This window comes from Theropithecus gelada, chromosome 1 (genome assembly GCF_003255815.1).
Source record: "Theropithecus gelada isolate Dixy chromosome 1, Tgel_1.0, whole genome shotgun sequence".
NCBI classification, from domain to species: Eukaryota; Metazoa; Chordata; class Mammalia; order Primates; family Cercopithecidae; genus Theropithecus; species Theropithecus gelada.
The window spans coordinates 169413010-169431661 of NC_037668.1; the positions used below are offsets into that span (position 1 = coordinate 169413010).

General features: G+C 32.4%; 1 protein-coding gene across 3 annotated transcripts in view; it reads left to right on the forward strand.

Annotated features, from left to right (window-relative positions):
* The window catches only part of KCNT2 (potassium sodium-activated channel subfamily T member 2), a 405986-nt gene that overhangs the window by 133320 nt on the left and 254014 nt on the right, over positions 1 to 18652 (forward strand). For all 3 annotated transcript variants that reach the window (XM_025392809.1, XM_025392815.1, XM_025392824.1), the window contains exons 6-8: positions 8185 to 8259; positions 9496 to 9579; positions 12592 to 12686. In XM_025392809.1, coding sequence (XP_025248594.1) covers positions 8185 to 8259; positions 9496 to 9579; positions 12592 to 12686 — 254 coding nt within the window. The remainder of the gene's footprint in view (positions 1 to 8184; positions 8260 to 9495; positions 9580 to 12591; positions 12687 to 18652) is intronic.

Here is an 18652-nt window from a genome sequence, read left to right on the forward strand (position 1 = left end):
GAGAAAAGGTCTTACACTGTCACCCAAGCTGGAGAGCAGTAGCACAATTATGGCTCACTGCACCTTCAACTCCCCCTGGGCTCAAGCAATTCTCCCTACTGTCTTGACTAGCTGAGACTATAGGTGCACACCACCACCTGGCTAATTTTTGTGTGTTTTTTTTGTAGAGACACGATTTTGCCTGTTGCCCAAGCTGGTCTCAAACTCCTCTGGTCAGGTGATCCTCCCACCTCAGCCTCCCAAATGGCTGGGGTTACAGGTGTGAGCCACTGCGTCTGTCCCTGTCTCACTTTTTAAAACATAAGAGTTTTGAAGTTAACGTTCTTCAGACTATTATTTAATTCTAAATTTAGAACAAGAAGTTTTTACAAACACACCCTTTTTTCAGGCTCACTTTTTTTTCTTTTTAATTCTCATTATTGCCATCTTAAAAAAAAAAAACACCAATTTCTAAGGATGTCAGATTGATGAATAAGAAAGTATAAAAACAAAAGAATGACAGCTTTAAAAAATATAGGTAGATTAATTAAAATTTATGAGAAGACATAGGATGTTAGAAATGTCTGAGGAACAAAAAGTATTATATAAAAGCACGTGTGCTATGTCAAGTGTGAGAAGTCTGAGAAAAAGATATTGAGTTTACAAATTAGGAGGTCATTTGCTATTGGCTTACAGTAGGTCAGCTATAATGGAATACAATTGAGTGTCAAAATTGTTAAATGGAGAATGTTGTTTGACTGGGGCAGGTGCTTACTCAAAGTAGTAGGATGAAGCAAGGATGACTGCTTCGTGATAAAAAAAATCTGCATTGTTTAAAAAAGAGAGAAACTACAAGGCAGGAGTAAAATATTACAGGAAAGTTTGTAATAAGTAAGAAGTAAGTAAGCTGGAATAGAAACCTGAGGTTTAATGATTAGTTTTGGAAAGTCTCCATTCTCTTTGGAGAGTGCAGAAGGTGGAAAGTGGTGGATCAAGAAATAAATTAGAGCTAGGGAAGGGAAATGAAAGAACTTACACATGGTAACCACACATCCCTAAATTACCTAGAAAGTACTAAATCAATAATAAGCAATATAGATGAAGATGCTGAAGAAAGGTCTTTTAAGGGTTTATTAGTATATCTCCTTGTCAAAATACATGCACTATAAATATGTCCTGATTGATGAATCTGGATATTGAGTAACTAGAAAAGTAAAACAAAATTAAAAAATCAAATAAATTAATATCCCAGATCTTATCTTTAATGTTCATTAATATACATGCATACATATGTACGATAAATGTCAAATGTAATATATAAATAATGGTATGCTTAAAATTTAGGCCTGCATGTTTTGGAGCAAATTAATCCTATCCCTTCCACTAGTACAGGAGTATATATAGAACTGTAACATGGCCAAAATATTAATCTACATTTGAAGATGCATTTGTTCCAACTTCTGGATAAAATGTAATATGAAATTAAGGTTGATGTTTTGCTAATAGAACTTTTAGCGCTAATTTTAAAAGCCTTTTAAAAACACGTATCCATTCAAGATAATTTTTCATTGCAATCATATGATGATGACATTTATAATCAATTATTGCTTATAATTTATAAAATTAGAGCAGAAAATTATAAGGCCTAGCGTGCAGAGCTAGATGATATATAATATTTCCATTTCAACCCTCATAAACATTAATGGCTTCGATGGAGGAAATGTAGACAGCAGTTAAGTCCAGTGCGTTACAGAGAAAACAGATAGGATACATAGGAGTTATGTGACAGTAGAAGGATAGGTTGCTGTTAATTATCTTCTTTTTCCTTTCATAAATATAGTCTAATCTGTGAATCTCTTTGGTCCCTTCAACAGAGTGTTCAATAATTTTTTTAGAATGGGTAAACCAAGTAATTGGTAGTCTTTTATGGTCTCTAAATAAGGCATGTTTTGGTAGCAGAATTTAAAACTACTTCTTCCTTCAACATAGATTTTTTTTTTTTTTTTTTTTTTGAGACAGGGTTCTCACTCTGTTGCTCAAGCTGGAGTGCAGTGGCATGATTGCCTCTACCTCCTAGGCAGTATAGATCCACTTGCCTCACCTTCCTGAGTGGCTTGGGACTGCAAGTGTGCACCACCACACCTGACTAATATTTGTATTTGTTTTTTTTTTAAGAGATGGGATTTTGTTATGTTGCTTAGACTGGTCTGGAACTCCTGGGCTCAAGTGATCTGGCTGCCTCCTCAGCCTCCCAAAGTGCTGGGATTATAGGCATGAGCCAACATGCCTGACTAAGTTAGATTTTTTAAAGAAAAGTACTATACAGACACACAGAAATGGATATTGTATTGCACCAGCAATTTTATCCACTGCTGATATTATTCTTTGATACTTATACTTCTGAAATAGTAATATTAATAGCAAATCCATATATAACTTTCTTGTATTTGTTTATTTATGTATATTTATAGAGAGAGATATATATGCCTATATGTGTATATATTATTTAAAAAATACACTTAATACAGCATTATACAAGTACTTTATAATTATTGAAATTAGACATTCTAAAATAAACATAACTAAATCATTAACAACTAAAATAGTTTTAACTTTCATTGAGACTGTAGGTTTTGAAAACCAGGCTATGTTAAAGTGAAATTAGCTAGAACTATTAAAGTACATGTTGAGTTTAGCAGATAATGAATTAGCATCCATGACATGAACTTATTTTGTCTTCTGTCATATAGAAGTGCAGGTCTGTGCTTAAATCATCATTCCATTCATGTTTATAGCTAGTTGGCAAAACAAACATGGTAATCACCCAAAACTAAAGTTCTTATTCTTTTGTCGTCATAAATACCCTCTAATTCTTTATCAACTGCTTTCAAAATAAAGTTCTATTTATGCACACACATTCATTAAATCAAAAGGAAACAAAAACAAACTCCTGCACAATTTCCAAACCTCCACACATAAAAATTCATCATACCTAGAACCTTTTTGTTAAATCTCCAATTCTTTTTTCCATAATCACATTACAAAAAGCAACAATTTTGAAAGTTTAACACCATACTGGCTTATTTCTGGAAAAGAACAAAGAATTTAGTCCAGGACTCCTGAATACCAGATACTGTTGATTTTGCTTATCTTGCCCTGAAAATGGTAAATCTAAATATTGTTGGGTTTATATGCAGAAATACAAAATAAGACTGCCATAGCGTTACTACACTATTTTAAATTCATCCAAAGAAGACAAATTACCAACCTTGTATTAAATACTTTAAAATACAGTTATACTTAATATTTAAGAGTAAAAAGTATTTACAAGATGTTCCTTGGTCTAATCTGGGCATGCAACAAATAAACTGCTGTAACTAATTTAATTTTTAAAGTGCTCTTTAGGGTTGCACAGATAGTAGTTCCAAGATTCCATGTTTCTTTATGAAAAAAATAAAAGTGTGATGCATTTTAGAAAATCGCATATTTTCCTGCATTATTATTGGTTAAAAATGATGTGTCCATGCTAAATGTAGACTAATTGGATTGAGATTTCTTTATATTTTATTGAATTCTATCAATAAGAAGAGGAACATAGGGAGGACTGGCCACTGAGAGCAGATACAGCTACTACCCAGAAACTAAAGAAGTTACTTTTTGGAAGAAGAATAATGCTTTTAATCTCCTTCATGAAAATAAGATGAAATGAAAATGTATTTAATATAATTTTGAAAGGCATTGTGCTTGCCTTTCAATTTTATTTCTTGGTTTTCTTACATAGTGGCATTGTATGAATGCGTGCTTTTTTTCACCATACTAGCATTTATCCTTAGGTTTTTGTGATTTAGGCTTATTGGGACTCTTTCTTGGCCAATGAAACTTGTAGATCCTTTCTATATTTATGTTTCATTAGCTATTTTTAAGAAAGATAATTTATGGATGTATCTCGTAGTTCAGAAGACAACCTGAAATCTTAGAATGAAACTCAATGCATATAACTGAAAAGAGATGCATTTATTTTTAGCAATAAATACGTTGCCCCACTGTACAATTTTAGACCATGAAAATTAGTCCTCTGTGGGAAGTTCATTCATGTGTCACAAACTTACACAAACACACACATACATGCATACATGTGGTGTGAAGCAACAATCCATGGTTGACATAATGTACCAACAGTTTTTATTTAGGAGATTCAGACTGTCGAGCACTGTGCTAGGAGCAGAGCATGCAATCCTGAAATATACTTGTCCTGACCTTGACCTCACAGAGTTTAAAATGTTGTAATGTATTAAGTATATAAATACAAACTGACATGAAAAAAAATGACGTGAAAGAAATTGATGGAGGATCAAGAAGCCTAATGTCGGGGGAGATCCTGCCTAGAGGGCATATGATGAAGGGGCAAGGAAAGCCTCTAAAAACTCAGATTTCGGTTGCGAGCTGAAAGGCAGGTATGAGTTAACTTGGCAAAGTGAAGTTGGAAAGAAAGGTAAAGCTTTTCCAAGCCTCTTGAAGAGTTATATGCAAAAGTATACATAAGTCATGTTCTAAGCAGTGAATATACTTTATATATTACATCTATGGAAGGAATGATCTTTAAGGTTGGAGATGTCAACAAGAGACAAATGAAATAGTGTCTTGTATGATATAATCACATTTTTGTCTTTGTCGTGTAAGTGTCTGAATAGTTCTGAAAAGTAGGCCTGTTCTGGGGTGAAGGTGCAGGAGATAGGTAATAGTGCAGTAGATGAATTGGAATGGGGCAAGAATGAAGAGATAGTGGCTAATTAGGCTTAACAAGTCAAAAAGTGAGAACTGAGCTGAAATAAAAACTAGAAAATCTCAAGATCTATTTACAAGTTAGTAGGTCTTATTGATAAATTATAGTGTAAGTATAACTATAGTATAATGTGAAAGGAAAATTTAAAAAGTTTCTCCAGGATTTTTGGTTTGTGCTACTGGGAGATAAGTCAGGGAGCAAGTCATAAGTTTTGCTTTAGAAATACTATATGTAAAGTGCTTTTGAGGCATTGATGTGAAGCAGTGGATTAAGCAGTTGATCTGAGTCAGAATCTCAAGAGATAAAATACTGATTCAGGCTATTGATACAATACTGGAAGTCATTACTTATTTCTGCTTATTACTGATTATAAATTGAAGCTGAAACATGGATGAAATTACTTAACATGGGCATATAAACAAGAACTCTTGAATCCTTTCCTCCAGAAAATTTCAGTTGGCTCTGCAATTACAAGTTTGATCATTTCTACGTGATTACTTGAAGTATAAAGGTTTTAAACAATGCCATTCTTTCAAATGAGATCATTTGGATCCAATGGAAAGAAATGCAAATATTTAAGCTCCAAAAATAAAATAACTATATCAAAGAAGGGGAAGAGTATGTATGAAATAGCTGGGAGTATCATTTACTCATTCATGATATTAATTGAGCCCCCACAAGCATTTTAAAAAATTAGTTCACTGAAATGTTGCAGATGCTTGCCGAGGGGATTAGTATTGAAGGTGTGGAGGTGTAATATTACAGCTAGGGGGACAGATGTGGGCAGAGGTATACAAGCATAAAGTAGCTTAGCTTGTTCAGTGATGGATATAAAATTCAGCATGGATGAATCTTTGGTTGAGTTCAGGATAGGGACAGAAACATCAAAAGTACAAGCCAAGCTAGTAGCCAGAGTTTAAATTGTGAAATTTCATGCAATACAGTGATGAGTTTGGATTTTATTATGTGAGCAATGGGAATTTGGCATTGTAGAAAGATTCTTCTGGCTTTAATGTGGAAGAAAAATCAGAAACAAACTCAACCTAGACAGATAATTAAATAAGAATCATAAAAGTCTAATGTGTTATAAATGGAAATGAAGAGAAGAGAGCCATGAGAGATAAAAGGCTTTTGTTTATATGAACTAAATTATACAGTGTGCCACAGTTCATACTAATTTTGCTGGGCATTAACAGAAATATCCTTCTATATCACTAGTAGAAATTGTTCCCATAACCTTCCTTTCTTGCTACTCAGATCAGTCTCTTCCTGTGCACAATCATTGACACCAAAGAAAAATGTAAAATGAAAAGTGAAAATACAATAAAGGAAGAGTAAGGCAAAGGATAACATTCTGGAAATGATGCCGTGTAAAAACTGATGAAAGAAATCATATTATTACCTACACAATTTAAAAAAAAACATGGCATAACTATGACTAGTTATAACTCTTTTGTGAAATAGTCCTGATTCAGTGGTAGTAGGAAAAGACCAGTCTTTCTACACTTCTTCAAAACCATGCATCCTCTGTCTGATCCATGCTAATCAGATGACATCTCAGAGAGGTGCCATAGCTTTTCTGGTCCTTTCATTCATACAGCAAATCTCAGTTTAGTATTTAAGAAATTAGGATTGATATATGCAAAAATTTAAAATTCTCCTCTAAGAAAGCTTCTCCCTGTCCTCAATTCAGACCTACATGGAACAGGGAATTATCATGGGAGGCCTATCTGCTGTTTCTACTTCCTTTCTTATTTAATGCCCTTTAAGGCTAAGGAAGAACAGGGAATGAAGTGCAGTCCGTTTCTGGGTTGAAGTTGCCTGACTGGCACAGTTATTGTCTGATTTTTGGTTGTTCCGCATGTCAGACACAAGCTCTGGCTCTTTCTCCCATGTAAAGATTCTGCGGCCTATCTGGGGCCTTTGAATTTCCTGGAGGCCTCAGTGTGTCAGGCTAGCCACTAGTGCTCTCACACAGACCTTGGACTTCTCAGGTCCACCATCTGTTGAAGTCCCATTTCACCTTCAGCTACACAGTCTTATTGAGTGTAAGCCATTTTTAAATAACCATAGGTTCCATTTTTTAGGGTCTATATCTGGTTCCCAGAAAATAGGCACTTTGCCTTAAAATTGGAGAGATTATGTCCTGCTCTTACCCAGTCATCTTTTTCTTTGACTTCTTCATTTTAAAAAGTTTTGGGCAGTAGCCAAATACAGTCTCCATGTTGGAGCCAAGCTAAGTGGTTTGGTTCCCTACAGCCCTTTTCACTTAACTTGAGGTGATAAGATGCACCACAGCACCTGTAGTATCTCTGTAAGGAGGCATTCTCACTGCTTCCCTTTCTTCTAACTTCCCACTCCTTTACTGTTTTTATGTAGCCTGGATGAGAGTGATAAACTATGCTCACAAAACCTATTACTTAATTTCTTAGTACATAGAAACAATAGCTGCTCTAAACCTTTGCTTTGGGATGTGCAAGTATGTTCCATCAATGTAGTTTTAAGCCTTTGGGGCCTTAAGGAAAATTAATAAAAAGAGTCCCAGTTTTATAGTTAGTGTTATAATGGATAATTGGAGATTACAGGGATAGCAGATTTCAAATTGCCTTTCTAATACACAGATCTCTTCATAGAAGAATAAATTGCTTTAAAGGAAAGTCTGTGCTCATTATCATCAGACACCAATCAAGAAAGTTTCAGTGGTGACCTATTAATGTTAGGGTCAGCTTCACGGACATGTATTTTGTGCATAATATCAGGGTCAGCATAGGGTTCCACAACCAGAAGGTCTTCATGATTAGTTGAATGTTCTAATGTTACCTTCTTGAAATTATTAATTTCTTATTAGAAGGCCTTATATTTTTCATTTTGCACTGGGTCCTGCAAATTATATACTCAGTCCTGATTAATATGTTTGTATTATGTGGGTAGGGAGATTAGTCTAGATGATTGAAAAATACCTTCCTTTAAATTGTATTAATGTGAAAGCAATTTTAATACCAATGATTGTTAACAAGGGTATGTTTCACAAACTAATATACTTGATGGTTAGTGAAATCATTATTATAGTAAGTAAAACTTCAGATTGTCACTTTTTAATTGACTCTGTAGGTTTTGTTAGTGTGTTTTATTTTTACTAGTACGTTTTCTTCCATGACATATTACTTGATAAAAAATGTTATGTGCAATATTCATGGTTTCCACAAACATTTGTTTTACTTCTTGAACTTACAAAATTGAGAGAGCACAATTACACTAAGAAAAATAATCTCTAAAAGTCATTGCTACATCTCTATACAATATTCAGTATTCTGTTAATGGAAGCATCCTTATTGCTAGAGAAATTCTAAGTGCTGTCTTTTTCCCCCTTTAATAAGATGCAGTATAATTGACTTTCATTTTTATTCATTCTTTCTTGGAAGGGAAACATCTGGGAACAGATTTTACGAATACCCTTCATCTTGGAAATAATTAATGCGGTTCCCTTCATTATCTCAGTAAGTCCTGAAAGAACCTTAAAAAACACTTTTGTAATTAGACTTAAGTAAAATCTTTAAATCTAGATACTGTTAAATAATATGGTAGCTAAGACAAATGGATGTAGACTTTGGTTAGAATCATGATACTAAGCAACAAGATAAAATTGACTGGATAACTGCATTGTGTAACTAAATGGAAACTAATGATTTAGTACAATAGCAAATAAAATATTTTAAAGAGCTATATGCTCTGGGGATGCCATTTGACAAATGTCATTATTGTTTAAAATTACTAGAAATTACTTATCCATTTATTGTTTATATTGTGGATTTTTTTTAAATAAGCCAATTGGAAACTTATTTACAAAAGTTTCTAATATGTTGAAAGTATTTATCTGTGGTTTAGCCACAAGATTTATTAAGTCCAATTCTCTTTTTACTGAGGAGATTGCCAAAAGTCAGACACCCAACATTTTACTTCTTTTCAAAGTGCTGTGTGTTCAAAGTATGTTCAAAGTGTGTTCAAAGTGTGTTCAAAGTGCAGTTCCATGATGATCCTATTCAATTACAGTCCCATAAGTATGTAACTCAACACTTTCCTGTTGCAAAATTATATTTTAATCACAATTTAATAAAGTTGTAATAATGTCTGTTGGGATTATACATTGTAACACTTTATTTGAATTTTATTTGGGAGATTTTGAAAATAAGTAGATATTACCTGGAGCTGTTGCTCTCTTCTGATAATTATTTTAATTTGAGTGATTTATCTAGAGAAGCAACTGGGACTAGATTAAATGACAGGTTAACGAAATATAATTCTAATTGAACATAGCTCCCCAACGTCACTTAAAGTGGTTTAACATAAAGAGAATAAGAGGCAATATTGTAAAAAGAGAGAGTACCTTCCCTCTTTGTTCTTACTTAATACCTCAAGTCACAGAGAAAAGAAAGCCAATGTCTATTACAAACCACCACACTAAAAGATTTAATGATAGAATTAGCATAGATATCTGCCATCTGGTGAGAGCTTATTATTTTCTTTTTGCTTCTGCAATAATTTCCCTAAGAAAGATTTAGACAATGAATGAAAGAACATATCAATTTCTTGCATTTTATTAATAGTGAGTTTACATTATTTGTCATGTTTTAAATTATTACACTTTCTTTAATAACTTTTTTCTATTTCTTTTCAGTCTGCTGGGTATGATTTATCGCTTTGAGATAAAAGTCTAGTTTCGGTTTGTTTTCCAGATATTCTGGCCTTCCTTAAGGAATCTATTTGTCCCAGTCTTTCTGAACTGTTGGCTTGCCAAACATGCCTTGGAAAATATGATTGTAAGTATAGAAGTGAAGTGCAAATATGAAAAGATTTTTAAACCATTTCTTATTTTCAATGTTTAGACTAAACAGAAAGAGATAATTTAGGATCTAGTCTTGAACTTTCTTATTCTGCATTCTCCCATAACGTATAACTCATACTATTGGAATTAATTAAGCTGTAACTAAATTTTCAAGTGTTTCATTGTTAAACATATTTTAAATTAATTTAGGGTCATAGTCAATTGTTTCATTTAAATGTTTTTTTTTTAAATGAGTCATTTTGGTAAAATACTGTTAAATAATTAAAGAGATACATAGTATAAATTTGTAGGTTAACAGACCTTAAATGAACAGTCTGCTGTATCTTAATCAGAAGGAAAACTTGTAAAATGTCCATATTGCCAAGTTACTACCTTTGTAAGGTCCTATGACTGGTAAACAAAAATGGTTCAGAATTTCTCAATATCACTAAAAACCTTATTGGTTTTTGGACTGGTTCAGCCACGTAGCCAATCTTCAGAGTACAAATATCCTTCCCTCCCAAGGCAGTTTTTTGATGCATAATGGGACTCCTGGCTTTTGAGGGCTCACTTAAGTGATTTTGTTAAACTGCTCTTAATTGTAGGTAGTCTCATATTCAGTGAACATCTGTGGGGCTTCCTAAGATTCTATGTGGGAGCTAGAAGTCCCTCATTTAGAGTCATCCTTCTGGATTTGCTTGAGCGGGGTTGTGAGTGGGACATTAGGGGAAAAGGAAGCAAGAGGTAGAATAAAAGATGGAGAACTCAGAGCTGTGCCACGGTTGCATTTTGCCCAAGGCTGAATCTGCTTGGCGGCATGCTTTATAACTATGACCAAAACATTTTTACCACAGGCTTTAGTACTTCAAAGCTAGCTGTAAGGCATTGCCATTGAATCATTCATACCACAAATGTTAATACATATTCACTATGTGCTGAACAATGTGATAGGCAAATGATCTGACTTCTTTGCTGTTCTCTTTATCTGCAAAGAAAAGCACCTACAAGTTTTGTGATAATCAAATGAAATTATATATACATATATATACACAAAATGTACGCACATACATATGTATAATATGTGTGTATAGTATTTTATCTGGCACAACAAAGTAAGGGCTCAATATTATTAATTTTACTGCGTTGAAAATTATACTGGTTTGGAGGCAAACTTATTTTCCATTTAAATGGGTTTTAAACAGACATTATGACTACAGTTTTGGCCAAAGGAATATTTGGATAACATTTTAGTATTCACAACTGGATGAATGTTTCTAAACATTTGTATCGAGTAACCACTGGAGTCTTATGAAAGTACATGGCCAAAGGGTGGGAGAGTGTGGCCTGTGAAATGATTTGCAGAAATATTGGGCTGTCATAATTGCCCCGATGAAATACTGTTTGACTAAATATAGATTGCCTAAATTGCTAATGAATAAAAATATATCAGAAAAAAGTAAACTTATTTATTAATTTCTGTGTTATTAGTTGTTGGAAAAAATAACTCAAACAAGACAGGATACATTAGACAAATATTGACAGTAAAAAAGTCTGTTTTGCATTATTAATTTAAGATTCATTTTCCATTTTATTTCCATATCTCTTCTTGCCGGATGCTAAACTTGTATTTACTTTTCTGTTCATTAATACCTCTGCCATTAGAAACTAAACGGTGAGAGATGAAATCCAAATCAGTCAACTTAGTTATTTGTCTTCAAAACAGTTCTGTTTAAATAAGTGGTAGACACGTTAGTGGTAGACAAATAATGACTCATTGAGATATTTTTATTGGTGAAGTTAGTTATCTCATGCTGTACAGATTTAAGCCTAAGCGTTTATTATTTAAAAATGGAGATAAAAATGATACAAATTACAAAAATCCAGCAATCTACTGCATAGACTAAACACTAGTAATAATTTATATCCTTCAAATATTTTCTATGCAAAAATATGCACACATATCATACATGGAATAATAATGTATGTTTGCATAACTGGAATTTTTTGTCATATACTGGTATGTAGTGGACTAGTTCTTATGTTATTAAAATTTCTCCTTCAAATCAGTTTTAATGGATTTGGCTAAATTTACGTAGCTATCAATTTATGTAACAATTTTTGTATTACATATTTAAGTTATTTTAACATTTATGAACATTCATTATTTTATTTACTAAGTATTATAATTTTGTAATAAAGATGAACGTAAATATTGGTGCCCATCTCTTATGACTTTCATGTGGTTAAGTTTTCGAAATTATATTTTTGAGTAAATACTTAATGATTTAATGCTTGAAATAGATAGGATGTATTTCTGAGTTTTGACTTATATTACCAAATTGCCTTCTAGAAATTTATAACAAAGTACCTGAGGGGTAGTGCATGTGAGTGTTCACTTTTGTACATTAAACAACACTAAAAATTATTTTTTACTGTTTGCTATTGGAAAGATAAAATATAGTATATCATGAATTGACATTTATCATAATGCTAAAGAATTTAAACTTAGAAAAAATTTGTTTATTGTCTTTTTCATTTTTTTTTCTTTTCAAGATAAACTATCTGGTCTAATTGATGTTAATTTTTCTGATAATGAGCTTTGTTTGTAGTTTCACTCATCTATTCACTCTTCCTTAATTAAACATACTATTTTCTGATCTTTTGAAATTAGGATTTTCCGTGAGAGGTCATGCTTAACATGTAGGGGTTTTGGGGGAGTAAGTGCAACACCTGTTCAGATGTCTGTAATGCAAGGAAACTGAAATTCAGTGCTTTGGTAGTCTTCCCATACCAATATCTTTGTACTATGCAAGCTTGAGTAAGTTACATTTAGATCTAAGCAAAAATGGAAATATGCTAATATTTCTGTTTGAAATACATGCATTGATTATGTATATATGTTTATGTACAGGAGAGTTGACATGAAATGTATTCTAATAAATGTAATGAAACTCATGCATATTCAGTATTTATCAAAATTTACAACTTTTTTTCTGTATTATTTTAGAATGATCTACACAGAGCAATTCAGCGAACACAGTCTGCAATGTTTAATCAAGTTTTGATTTTAATATCTACATTACTATGCCTTATCTTCACCTGGTAAGATTGTACATATCAGAATTTGTGTTATGTTTCATTTACTTACAGTTTCTAAAGGAAACCGTATTATAAACTACTTTCATTAATAGCTGTCAATAAATAAATACATAAATATTCACCAAAAAATGTAACAGATCGCCTGCAGAAGTAAAAGCAACACTCTTTGTTCAGTCTTACCAAATAAGAAAGCACATACATCATTGCTATTGATACTCTGCAACTGATACATACTGCAACTCTGACATTTTACCAACTGCTGTAAACAGCCAAACTATGAGAATTTATGTTGCATGCCATAGTTGTCAAACAAGAATTTTTCCTTCAAACTACTGAAATAGAAGTGCCCTCATCTTTCTACATTCTTCAAAGCAGAAACACTGTTGAAAAAACTGTCCTTACGAATCACTGCTTCTGCCTCTGCCTTCTCTGCATGATTTTTAGTGTGCATTCAGGCACACTAAAATCTGCCAGGGCAGATTTATGGCCAGTGCAAGGCAAGACCTGGCCCTTCATTATAAAAACATATAAAATATGCTTTATTATAAAACCAATAATTTCCCTTTCTGGAAGTTCACACTCTGACAATTACAGAGTAATCCAATGTGAAATGTGACACTGGACATATGGATTCATGCAGATCCTTAATGAGAGAAAAAATGTGAACATCAAAAATGAGGTAGAATATTACGTTTGTGTTGCGGGAATCTTAGATATGTGTAATTGTGCTGTGACCTGGAGCTGACCCTACTGAGAAAGAGGAAAAGCTAATTAGGAAGTACTAAAAAAGGAAAAATGCACACATACACTAGTACAACTGAGCTAGGTATAAATATAGCTATACATGTACGCATGTAAATATAGATATATAGTTATGACAAGTTTTTGTATCAATAGTATGTGGTTAGTAACTCTATGAAATGGTTTTCAAATATGTTTTATTGCATACTTTTATCATTTAAAAACAGTAGACCTGTTTTAGCATACTTAATGCCTTTAAATATAAAATAGCCTCTAAAATTGATATAGCCATCTTATCGCCTAATGTCTTTTTACCTTTCACAAACTGTTTTATGATTCACCTAGTAATTACCTAACTGCATTAATATGAAAGATTAATTGCAATTATTTCCCTTCTAAAGTCACTAAAAATTCTGAATTTCAATGTAATAACATTATTTGGGCAACTTAGGAGTTTTCTCATCTAACTTAAGGGAATGTACTTACAAATTTTAAAACAATTATGTTTGTATGGTATGCATATGCTAATTTTTCAATTGTTGGAAAATTAAAAATACTAAAATTAATGATTACCAAATATAATGTGGGAGTCTCTTAAAGTAAATTTAGACAAAGGATCATTGATATGTTAATGTGATAAAAAGGAAACTTTTTTTACATGATGACATTTAGCAGTACTTTTGTTCTGGAGGCATCTTCATCACAATTAATCTTCATCTGCAGTAGGCTTTCTATGTGCTCCTACTTTCTGCCTAGTGCTTCTATTTTTCGGGTAGTCTAGGTGGTACCTAGACATATTTCACCATTTTCTTATGCCAAAGGATGCAGCAGTGCTAGAGAAAAGGTTATTCATTATTTATATGAAATTTCCACTATATAATGTATTCATTATTGAAATTATTTCCATTTCATTGTTTTATTTGGTATAATAGTTGTTTTGTGTATGTCTTGTGTGTGTGTGTTTTAGTTTTAAATAATTAAGTAGTGGTTTTGAGATATTATCTAATATTACAACTGTCACCAGTATGTGGATATGTCTCTTAATTTGCAATGATTATATAACATTAAGTTTAACTATATACAATTTTATTGCTTTTAATCACATGTATCGTAATATGTTCTTAAATTATAACAACTCAAATGGATAAACTGAGGTTTGATTTCTTTGTGTATTCTCTGCATTACAAGCAAACGTCTTCATAACTTATGATCATCATCATAAGATTGAATACGTTTTGTTCAAGTTCAACATCAAAGGTATAATTACCAAGAAACATAAAAACAATGTTATATATTAGTTATATCTTGGTCATAGTATATCATGTAGGCTGTTTTAACAATGTGTCACACCACACACAACGTAAAATAGAAATATCCATAAAAATACAGCAACTTAAACAAACAGAAATGTCTAGGCAGTCTGTCTAAGACTGTTTCCCCAGCTTGATACTGCTGGGGAATAATTTTCCTTATATCTTGTTTCTCCCATTTTCAAAACGTGGTTTCTATCTATGGCTCAAGATGGCTGCCCTGTTCTTGCAAGTACATCCTAAGTCCAGCCTGTAGTTATGAAAATAAGACACAACTTGTACTTCAGGCTACAATTTGGTTATATATCCACACATGGCTGAAAGGGGGCCTGCGAAAACATTGTCTAGCTGGGTAGTAGTATATCTAACTGAATATTGTACTATCACACAAAAAAGAAAAAAACAACTGGAGACTGGAATAAAAAGAAGTCTCTTGGTACTAAGTGATAAAAGTCCACGTGTACATTCGTTGTTTAAAACTTAGGGTTATCCTAGCTTAAAGCCCTTGAACAACTTTTTACATATCATTAAATGAGGATACTAATCACTCATTTTAGTACTTTTAAGGACTAACAGTACTTAAAAGAGTACTTTTAAGGTTGTTTTGAAGTGAGGATTAAATTAGATATAAAGTGTTAAGCATACAGCATGGCATATAATGTGAATACTTCAAAAGTTTTAGTTTTTTTCCATTTCAAATGCCTTCTTCATAAAAGATGATTAAATTCTCACGTGAATCCACAAAAACTAAATTGCTTAAAAATATCTAAACATAATATGTATCCTTTTAATAAAACTATAAGAGGGAACCACTATGCCTAAAATATATTAACAGGAAATATAAGAAAACATCTTTCGCCACTGTATTCAAGTTTTTAGTATTTCCTACCTATTTCTAATACTTGAGTCTCTCATTATCTCCACTAGGTTAAAGATAATGGTAGCATTACTCTCTTGGTACATTTAATGCTTTCAATGACACATAGCCTTGCGACATGCCCATGGCTCCAGTTTTACTTCATTTAGAGTACTTTTAAATTTTGATCTTAGTGTCACATGACAGGTAAAAACCAGGGGCATGGTAAATAGGGGAATAATTTTAGGCCACAGAGAGGGGAGTAACTGCTCTGTAAAGATAAAAGTAAACTATTTTTGGACTATTTAGGAATTTTTCTCATGTGAATAGATTCCATCATTTATTTTACCACTTTCTGAATATTGAACTACAGGACATGTCAGAAACTAACATTGCCAAATCAGAACTTTTAATATGTGCCTTGTAACTTGAGCCTGAAATATTTGGATAAATTGGCTATATTGTTCAGGAATCTCAGAGTTTTAAAATTACCTGTGTTGGAAAGCTGTTACATGGTTTTTTAAAAAAAATCTTCCCTTTACCATTGCAAAGAACTGTCATTACGCATCTGTCTACAAGAGGCACATGTTTAGTGCCAAACTGAAATAAAAATTAAGCTGCTGTGCTGACCCACTCTCTTTGGGAAATGTGCTCAGAATTGTTTTTTTCTGTCATTGTAATGGAATTGGACTAATCTGTCCACATATTGGCAGTGTATCCCTCATCATCAATAATACACACTTCCAAGACAGCTGGGAATTGTGATTCATTCTGTGTCTCTAAAACAAAGCAGAGTAAACTGGAACATCCGGGAATTAAATGCATGACTTTAGCTTAATTATCAACATATTGTAACCAATAATAAGCACTATCATTTATAATGAATTTGGTGTTTCTAATTTTACACTGATAGATTTATTTTGCAACTACTTTACTTCAAACTTTAATATTTTAAAATTTACATGTGTTTATATATTTTCATATTATTTCATGGGATTCTAACATAAGGAACTATATTATGTTAATTGATTTCCTGTTTTAGTTCAATGTTATAATTTCCTGTTTTAGTTCAATGTCATAATAATAATTGAATCAATTCACCTTCTCAGTCTTATTTCAAGACAAACTAAACTAATTTATTGTTTAAAACTATGATCATGTTAAACATGATTAACATGCTTAATTCAGAAGTACTTAGAATTTTCCTATGCATTGATTAAAACCTATTTAAACACTGGATGTTTAAGTTCTTGAACTCTATTTACTGGTTGAAGTCTAAAGGCAAGTAGCTACTTGGGAAGTGGACAGTGAGAAGATAAGTGCTGTAGTTTGGATGAAGAATTACGACATGGTCTAATGGTGTTAATTGCCACTGTCATGATATTAGATTCCTAGTTTTTTTTTTTTTTTTTTTTTCCACATTAGTTTTTCTTACGTTATAAATGAATTACTGAAAGTGCTTTTGTCTGAAGATCTGGCAATTGACTAACAACTTTCTTCCTTATTCTTCCTGCTATGGTTTAAATTTTCATAATGGTTATGTATAAGTTTTGAAAACAAACAAAATAAGACAAAATGACAATAAGCGAGAAATGTAAAAGGAAGCAATAAAATTTTATACAAAATGTAAAATATAATTATATGTAACATTCAATATAATCTCCATAATTAATCCTTATTCAAATGAGTCTCATATTAAGTTCTACTTCTCCATTTACTCCTACTCATCATTGAAGTCTCAACTTTTAGATTTTAGCTTCTCTATAACACTTTCTTGTAGTCTGTCTAAATTATGGGATATGGTCAAGGTTTATGCTTCTTCAGCATTCTAAAAACTGTGAAATATATAAGTGTTCTTTAATTATCAGTGTTTCTTCTAGACTTTTATAATTCATAAGAGCAAAGACTCAATTTACCTTTCTTACCATTTTTTGGCCAGTGTCTCTTATGGTAGTTGGAAAATACTAGATGTTTAACCAATATTTGCAGTTGATAGAAAATAACATTCTGGAATAACAATACCCTTATCAAGTGGAAATACTTAAATATATTATAAGTTAAGCATTCCAAACCATATATTTTAAGAACATTGTTTTAAAACTGTTATTTTCAGTTAAGTTTTGTGTGAGATCATAAGAAGGAATTTTTACAGTTATAAGCCAGAGTGTAAGTCTGTGAAAATGACTTCTGGCAAAAAGATATGACGGAGTAGTAAAACTTTTGCAACTTTTTAATTTGGAAAACTCCCTTGGATATAATTTTTATAAATTACACACACATACCTTATAATTTTGGCCAATTTTGTCTCCATATAACCCCCAAATTTATGCCTTGAACAATTTCCCTTTTTTGCTTTTTTTAGAATTTGTGAGAGCAGAACAATGCAATAAAATTACTGAAACTGTTAGAGAGAAAATGGGCTTGCTGCCTGATGCACAGAGAAGACAATAACTATGGCACTTGATTTTGAGAAAAGAAGGCTTTATTGCAAAATTGGCCATGAAACAGAGAGACAGGTTCAAATCAGTTTCCCTGATTTTGGGCCTGAAGCAAGTTTTAAGGGGTTAGAGGACAACAGAAAGGATTTAGGAATGTTTACTTGACAGAGTTTGATTAGAGGGCTTCAGATGTGGTCATTTACAGTAAGCCATGTTGAGGCAAAGTGTAGCCCTGCAACTTCCAAGTCAAGGAATCCCTCACTTCTGAAAGTTTTCAGCATTCACATTCTAATTTTGTCCCAGTCTTTTGGTTCCAGATGTTGTTAGAGGTCAAAGCTTTTTCTAGGGCACATGCCCTGACTATATGACTTACAGTTTTTGGCTCTGTTTTACCTGAAAGATAACCTGACATTTTGTTATATCAACAGAGCAGGCCCAGTTTGAGCTGGTGCCGTGGTTACAGAACTAGCAACTGTATGGAGCATAAAAACAAATTGGCTAAATACTCACAGCATTGTCATAAGTGCCATCATGTTTTTCTCTTCCCATTATTGTTTAGTATTTTTAACTTTTCTTTTCTGTTTCTTTCTTTGATTTTGTTTTCTTGAAATTCTATTTTACTTT